The sequence below is a fragment of the Pongo abelii genome, chromosome 17 (assembly GCF_028885655.2).
Source record: "Pongo abelii isolate AG06213 chromosome 17, NHGRI_mPonAbe1-v2.0_pri, whole genome shotgun sequence".
Lineage (NCBI taxonomy): Eukaryota > Metazoa > Chordata > Mammalia > Primates > Hominidae > Pongo > Pongo abelii.
The window spans coordinates 74,749,217-74,757,822 of NC_072002.2; the positions used below are offsets into that span (position 1 = coordinate 74,749,217).

General features: G+C 42.9%; 1 protein-coding gene across 2 annotated transcripts; it reads left to right on the top strand.

Annotated features, from left to right (window-relative positions):
• The first annotated feature begins 2,032 nt into the window (after positions 1-2,032).
• Positions 2,033-6,386, top strand: PMAIP1 (phorbol-12-myristate-13-acetate-induced protein 1). 2 transcript variants are annotated; one of them, XM_054538034.2, is made up of 3 exons: positions 2,033-2,343; positions 2,527-2,664; positions 4,729-6,386. In XM_054538034.2, the coding sequence occupies exons 1-3, from the start codon at positions 2,276-2,278 to the stop codon at positions 4,991-4,993; spliced, it is 471 nt and encodes a 156-aa protein (XP_054394009.1). In that variant the 5' UTR covers positions 2,033-2,275; the 3' UTR covers positions 4,994-6,386. The 2 variants fall into 2 exon arrangements, with proteins under 2 accessions (XP_054394009.1, XP_002828306.1); XM_002828260.6 differs by lacking the exon at positions 2,527-2,664 and having other exon boundaries at positions 2,044-2,333.
• The last annotated feature ends 2,220 nt before the right edge of the window (positions 6,387-8,606 follow it).

An 8,606-nucleotide genomic window follows, 5' to 3' on the forward strand; every position in this document is an offset into this window, starting at 1 on the left:
ATGCAACCAAAAAGTTAACGGTGCTCCTTATGTATTAAGCAAGTCAAAATGAGCCTGGAGTGGTTTTGAATTACCACTTGGGGATAATAGATTTCAAGGCAGCATCTCCACTGTGCTTCCTGCGTCTTGTGATGATTCCTAAATTCTGTCCACTCTTACTCGTTTGTATATACCCCACTCAAAAACAGCCAACATCAGCCTCGAAACTATGTTGTTTAAACTCAAGAGCAGTTTTGTTCCATGCTTATATTGTTGTCCATACCTTCAGCAGGACCAAGCCATAAATAAATATTTGCTGGTTTGTGTTGACTGAATGATTTAAGATAAATAAACAACCTCAAATGCCTACTGAGGCCAGATAATGTAAATGGGAAAAGCAAACAGCGGGAAGTGTGGTGAACAAGAGCACCCCAGCTTCCTCTAAAGGGTGTGGCTTCGACCACACTTCAAGCCTATTTTGCACTTTTGGAAAATGGATCCCAGGTTGTCAGAGCTTCTGGTTTTCCAAGAGATGCTGGAATCTGGGTTTTTCACGCAATTCCTCAATGTTTAAAATGTTGGTAATCAATTCAAATTTTTACAATACATTTTGAAGGCTAGTACTGTAAACCAAACTAAGCACTTCCAGGGAGCCCATGAACGAATTTGCAATCTTTTCATTAAACAGCACAGCTAATATGAAAACACGCTTTTTTTTTTCTTTTTCTTTTTTGAGGCATAGTCTTATTCTGTCGCCCAGGCTGGAATGCAGTGGCGCGATCTCGACTCACTGCAACCTCCGCCTCCCAGGTTCAAGCGATTCTCGTGCCTCAGCCGCCCAAGCAACTGGGACGACAGGCGTGCACCACCAAGGCCGGCTAATCTTTTGTATTTCAGTAGAGACGGGGTTTCACCATATTGGCAAGGCTGGTCTCGAACTCCTGGTCTCAAAAGAACTACCCGCCTCGGCCTCCCAAAGAGCTGGCATTACAGGCGTGAGCCACCGCATTCGGCGAAAACACACATTTTCTAAGAAACCGATTGCTGGGAAGGCTACAGTGGGTAAGAGCTCTGGCTCTCTGTGGGCCCGCCTGGGTCGGGATCAGGGCAGTGCTCTCTGCCTAAGTGAACTTGGGCAATTTTCTACAAACCTCAGTTTCTGCACCTGTAAAGTAGCAACGGTTGTTCTGAGGACGGAATGAGAAAATGCACGCCAAAGCCCTTAGCATGAAGCGGCTCTCAGTAACCGTTAACCACTTCTAATTACTCCTCTTCATAATAGTAGAATTACTCATGGCCTCGCCAAACATTGTGCAAATAATTTCACGTTCCCAGGTAGCTCATCCCTCCCACAAAAGATTTGAACGTTTTCCATATAATAACGATCCACTCGTTTTTGCTAAACATCCAGAATGGGCGATATCGACCTATCTGGAAGGATACACAAATCCCTTCGCAACTCAAAGACGATGTTCTTTCTGGCTGGCACCAGGGCTTCTGTTTGCAGTGACTTCCTGGGACCCGGAGCTTTCTCACAGGGCCTCTGGCATCTCCTCTGCGGTGATTAAGGTTCTTCTCGTTTCCCTTCCCCGTTACTGCCCATACTCTTCAAGTTCGAAAAGTTTCCTTTTCCAATCTCTTTTCCGGGCTTGTTTACACAAGTCTCTAATTGCCAAGGCCTCTGGTCTCTCCCCACCCACAACTTTCCTCCTGGTTAAACCCTTCCCCTCCCGCCACTCCCAGCTCTCGCCACTCCCAGCTCCCGCCACCACTGCCGCTGACGACGTCCAGCGTTTGCAGATGGTCAAAGCCGACCCCCTTCTCCTCCCACCCCGTTTTGTAAGGAAGTAATTTCGGGGCCGAGTGCTCTGCGCCCCCTGCCGCGGGTCGGCGCCGCCGCGGGTCGGCAGCGTGTCCGGGCAGGTCGCGCTCAGCAGGGGACTTCCCCGCCCGCCTGGGTCCCTCGTCCGCTCCCCTAACGCCGTCTGAGGGGCGGGGACAGGGCGGGGACAGGGGCGGGCCGGGCGTCTAGTTTCCCTACGTCACCAGGGAAGTTCTCACTGGACAAAAGCGTGGTCTCTGGCGCGGGGACCTCAGAGTGGCGCGGGGACCTCAGAGTTTCCCGGGCACTCACCGAGTGTAGTTGGCACCTCCGCGCGTCCGGACACCCGATCCCGGCACCCCTGCCTGCGGGACTGTTCGTGTTCAGCTCGCGTCCTGCAGATGTCCGAGGTGCTCCAGTTGGAGGCTGAGGTTCCCGGGCTCTGTAGCTGAGTGGGCGGTGGCACTGGCAGAGATGCCTGGAAAGAAGGCGCGCAAGAACGCTCAACCGAGCCCCGCGCGGGCTCCAGCAGGTACCGACCCGCTGGGGCCAGCGAAGACCCAGGCCGGGCGGGGTCGGGGCTGGGGTAGAGGTCTCGGCTGGGGCGGGCTCACCTCGTCGGGGCTCAAGCACAGACTGCACGGGGGCTCAAGGTCGAGCCAGGTCTGTGCCCTGGCGCGAGCCTTAGGGGCGCCTACAGAAAGTTCTTCGGGGGTTTTCCACAGGACGGCAGGTACGGCGGGTACGGCGAGGGACCAAGCCGGATTTGGGATTGGGATGCAGCTGCGTTTCACCAGGGGCAAAAAGCTCCTTTCCTCCTCGCCACTTGCCCTGCCCCGGGGCCACGAGGAACAAGTGCAAATGTAGGCGGCTGCCTCTAGGAGAAAGTCATTGTCGCGGCAGAAGGGGCAGGAGAGAGCCCAGGGGACCGCCTGGACTCCCAGCGCTTCCAGAGACGGCCCCACAAGGGCCCTGTGTTCAGGAGCGTAGAAAATCTTGTAACATTTAAATAATCGATATTGTGGGAGGTGGGGATAGGAGAATAGGAGTTAGTCCGCTCCTTTTCTTCATTCATTCATTCGCACTCCCCACCCCGAGTACATACAATTCCATCGTAACTTTTCAGGCCAGCGCCCCGGCCCCATCCTTTTTCTAAATCTAAACAGAGAACCCAGTCACTGCCCAGAGCCCGAAATCTGCGTGGGCCATACTGCTGTTGCATCAGACGATTATACGCCGCCCCCACCTTTTAAGTTACTTTCATTTTATAGAGCTCCTGGGGCGTGCGAAGGAAGTGGTGCCTTGCAAGTGTGACCATGCCTAAGTTGGTAACAGGCTGCTGTCTCTGGCGCTTGTGTAGGATGGAAAAAGCTTTGTCTACCTTTTGTGATGTCTTAGGATCCTGACCTTGTTTCTTTCTGAAGGATCTTACCTGTGCATAGCACTTTCTGGTCCGACTTAATTCCCAAGAACAGGAAGCAGCACAAAGTCCCTCTTAAACGTGATTTGATTGATACTAATACATTTATAGGTGTGTAACTGCAATTTTTTAAAAATTAAGGAAATGACCGGGAAGTATTTTCTGCCTTGTTTTCTACATTTTTGTTGAAAGGGATAACTTTTCCACTTAGAATTCAGGGCTTCCAGTGTCGGATGCTGAATGGTATTTGGTTTTTCTTTTAGAACTGTATACTAATATATCTCAATCTCTGTAGACAACGTGTCTATGTAAATACTTCCCAACATGTTTGATCCTGTGGGCCATAAAGAATAACATCTTAAGAGATTTATTAGGTCTCTTGGTGCAGGAGTTAGGAAAGATTTCACTCACCTCTTGTAGAGAGAAATTGGTTGAAATATAGGTTTAAGATTTTGCTTTACTATATATTGACAGCTTTGATTTATTTTGAGCCTAAATACGGTATTTTCAGGGTCAGTTTATAAAATAGACCAGATTTTAATTTGTGATCATGATTTTTAATGTTTGTAATCATGAAGTGTACCCGAAAGACCTCAAGCTGCTCTTTGAAATATTCAAGAAAATTGAAATTATAGTCAGTATAGATACGATATTATAGTCAGTGTAGTATGAACTGCACTTACTGAAAAAAAGTGTACTTGGAAATCATATTATAAGCATTATTTTTCTTAATATTTAGTTAGAATAACTCAATTCCAAAAAGTAGTAAACATGTGAATTAAACTGCTTATTTTCTGCTCCTCTCATTTCCATAAAGGCAATGGATTGGTACATAATGGGGTTATAGGAAGAAGTGGGTTTACACTAAAATAGAAATGTTTAAGTTATTTTAGAGAATGTGGACTTAATTTTAGAATAAGAGTTTATGAGTCTTTTATGAGAAAATATCAGAGTTTTTTAATGAGAAAAAGAATGCCTCTAGATTTGCCTGTATAATGAGAGTATAACCTAAGCTGTAAATTATTGCCATTTGAAAATCAAATCCTGCTTGAAAGCCACACGGAACTTGACTTCTGTTTCCCAGCCAACCTTAAATGAAAGAGAAAAAGATGACATCATCTAAGGCTGGTAACTTATGCTACTCTTTGTAGCATTGCTTTTAAAATAAACAAAGTGGTTTTATAATGTTCTCACATCCCAAAGAATGATAATGCTACTCTTTGTAGTATTTGACATATTTGAAAGTAAGGTAACACTTGCCTCATCCAGGATGCGTTTTTAAAAAACTCAAAGTAAATGTCTTTATTCTTAACGATTGCTTTCGGTGAGTCACAATGTGTGTAAGTGTGTGTGTGTCACATTTGGAAAACAGGTGCACATAAAGCCAAAGTTAAGAGAAATGCTTCCTGGGATACTCAATTTGTCACTAGTGTGGGCGTATTAGGTCTTGCTGTTACAGTTTGTAATATCATCAATGTTCATGTCCATGTTTTGCTTTCCTTCTCAGAGCTGGAAGTCGAGTGTGCTACTCAACTCAGGAGATTTGGAGACAAACTGAACTTCCGGCAGAAACTTCTGAATCTGATATCCAAACTCTTCTGCTCAGGAACCTGACTGCATCAAAAACTTGCATGAGGGGACTCCTTCAAAAGAGTTTTCTCAGGAGGTGCACATTTCATCAATTTGAAGAAAGACTGCATTGTCATTGGGAGGAATGTGAAGGCGCATTCATGGGTGCCCTTGGAAACGGAAGATGGAATACATCAAAGTGAATTTCTGTTCAAGATTTCCCAGATTATCATTCTTTGGGATGAGAGAACATTATAAAACCACTTTGTTTATTTTAAAGCAAGAATGGAAGACCCTTGAAAATAAGGAAGTAATTATTGGCACATTTCTTTTTTACTTAGAGAATTGTTCTAGTGTTTTTGCCGAAGATTACTGCTGGCCTACTGTGAAGGGAGATGACCCATGATTAGACTGGGCGGCTGGGGAGGAACAGTTCAGTGCTTTGTTGTTGTTGCTGTTTTTGGTGTTTTGCTTTTCAGTGCCAACTCAGCACAATGTATATGATTCGGTTTGTACATATTACCTTGTTATAATGAAAAAATTCATTCTGAGAACACTGAAATGTTATAGTCAATGTTGATTTCTTCGGTCACTACACAGCGTAAAATCATTTGTTTCTTTTGACTCAAATTGTATTGCTTCTGTTCAGATGATCTTTCATTCAATGTGTTCCTGTTGGGCATTACTAGAAACTATGGAAAACTGGAAAATAACTTTGAAAAAATTGGATAGATGTATAGGAGGGTTACTTGGGGCCAGTAAATCAGTAGACTGAACATTCAATATAATAAAAGAACATGGGGATTTTGTATAACCGGGGATAATAAAAAGAAAAAAGAGGTTGGTTTTTAATTGATGTTTTTGAAACTTAGTAAAACAAATATTCAGAAGTAACTTGATAAGAAATGAATGTTTCTAAAGATTTGGAAAATGCTCCTTGTCACATTAGTTAGTGTGCATCCTACAAAAAGTGATCTCGTAATGTAAATTAAGAATATTTTCATAATTGGAATATACTTCTCTTAAAAAAAAGGAACAGTTAGTTCTCATCTAGAATGAAAGTTCCATATATGCATTGGTGAATATATATGTCTACACGTACTTATATACTTATATGGGTATCTGTATAGATAATTTGTATTAGAGTATTATATAGCTTCTTAGTAGGGTCTCACGTAAGTTTCATTTTTTTATCTGGGCTATATACAGTCCTCAAATAAATAATGTCTTGATTTTATTTCAGCAGAAATAATTTTATTTATTTTGCCTATTTATAATTAAAGTATTTTTCTTTAGTTTGAAAATGTGTATTAAAGTTACATTTTTGAGTTACAAGAGTCTTATAACTACTTGAATTTTTAGTTAAAATGTCTTAATGTAGGTTGTAGTCACTTTAAATGGAAAATTACCTCACATCTGTTTTCTTCAGTATTACTTAAGATTGTTTATTTAGTGGTAGAGAGTTTTTTTTTTTTTTTTTCAGCCTAAAGGCAGATATCTTACCATCTGGTATTTATGGTCTAACTTGTATTTAAACATATGTACACATATAAAAGTTGATACTGTAGCAGTAAACTATTAAAAGTTTTCACTGTTCTTTTCTGTGTGTTAATTTTGTCTTCATCTTGTAAACTACTAAGTGTTCATTATCAAGCCAAAGTATTTTAACTGATTTCCATCAGCAGACATCCTCAGACCTTCTGACTACGCTGTCTCCTCCCAGTAGCTGGAGTAGAAAATAAGGGGAGTTTGCATGATTTCTGCTGTCAAGGGACTTACACTTTAATTGGGAGGGGAAATAGTGAAAAATAGGAAATGAATGCCCGACATAGGTCCTTTTTTTTTTTCCTGAGACAGAGTCTTGCTCTGTCGCCCAGGCTGGAGTGCATTGGCACAATTTTGGCTCACTGCAACCTCTGCCTCCTGGGTCTAAGTGATTCTCGTGCTAAAGCCTGGGTAATTTTTGTGTTTTTAGTAGAGACGGGGATTTCACCATGTTGGCCAGGCTGGTCTTGAACTCCTGGCCTCAAGTCATCTGCCCGCCTCGGCCTCCCAAAGTGCTGGGATTACAGCCTATAGAGATTCATGATCTAATTAGAGGTGTTTTGTGAGATGGTATCCTTGACTGCTCCTGGGTCTGTCTGGCAAGAGGAGCTGCAGTGCGGTTTCCTTTCTGTTGACCTCACACTTTTTCCTCTGCTTCCAGCCGTAGAGTAGCAAAGATTGCTTCATCTGAGGTTAGTCATGTGCAAAAGTAGGTGTAACTCAATGGCCTTCCTGTTTGAGTGTGAGAACTAAAAGATACCCCTAGTTTTTAGCTTCAATCTGGAAGCCACATCTTCACCCCACCTCTGCCAGGGGAAAGAGTCAGCTGACACTTTAGAATGTAAATTGCCTTCCTAAAATGGGAAATGTGAGGGAAGAAGGAGGAGTTACTAGAGGAAAAGAAGAACCAGAGAGCTGAAGGATGCATGGTTATGGACAAGATACATAACAATGCCTGGAGGGAAAGGCTTTTGTCTGGGAAAGTGGGGTGGAGGTGGGAGCTTGGCTTCAGAAAAGGTGGGGACAAACTGCATGATTTGATTTGAGAATCTCTGGAAGAGTAACTCCTGTCTCTAAGCCTGTTCGCTTAGCCAGAATTGTTTTGCTAAAAGTGCACCTTATTAGTTCTCGCCACCACTAGAAAACAAATAAGGAAAAGAAGTGTACCTCAGGCTCTTCTTTTATACAAAGAGTAACACATAAAGGCTTAGGCACAGATTCACAATCTTCAGGTATTAGAGCTATATATTTTTTTGAGAACCATAGTTTAATGTTAAAAAATGTCCAAGATGTTCAGGCAATTCTAATTATATCTGTTGACTGACAAAAACTGCTAGCTTTTAAATTTGCATTTATATTATAAAAGAAAATGTATCTATCCGTGAATAAGTTGTTCTTCAGTTTAAAGAACTGTGTGCTGTGATTTGGGTTTTGGAATCCATTGCAATAACTCTACAAACTCCTCCCTGCCTCACTTCCTCTCCTCAATCACGGAGCAGAAACCACCTAAAGGGTCAAAAATCCTGTAAATCTCATTGTCAATCGTCAAAGGGGACGATCCATCAGGAAGAGAACCAACACCTTAAAAATGGAATAGTGACTGGAAGTGCTGTGGTACAAGGAATATCCCACTTTAGGATCTTGAAGCTGGACTTTCAAGGCAAAATCATGAATGAGCTGCGTGATCTTGGGCAAGACAACCTCTCTGAGCCACAGTTAATCTCTGAAATTGAGACTTAGATCATCTTTAAGGTCCCCTGAAGTTTGAATCATAAAATGGGATGGCAAAGGAGTCTGAAGAAGGTTTCCCACCATAGTTCCAAGTCTGTTGGCCCCCACTCCTGAGCTCATTTCAGACACTGTAAGAGGAAAGTTAAGGGTTTGCAAAAAGAAGCAGGGGGTGGGATTTTAAAAGACCCCCCCCTCCCCAAATTTCTGTTTTCTGGATTCTTCTCCCAAACATTGATTCTAAATCTTAGAGGAGGTTGAGTGTGAACCTCCTGGACTTGTATTTTCTTAGAAAGGAGAGTTTGCTATGCATGCAAGCTTTCCCAGTGATGGTATCACTGCCAGAATTCCTTCTCTTCTTATGTGGAGCTGAAAATAGATAGGGTCACCTGATAGACACACCCTGCGGTGTCATCACGTGAATTTTCTCAAGTAATAGTTCATGGTTAAAGAGCAAAACATTTGTCAATACCGCCCAGGCACTAACTTTAGTTTCTCTTTTAAAAACTTTCAGAAATCTGTTTAGCCAATTCAGGGTGAAAC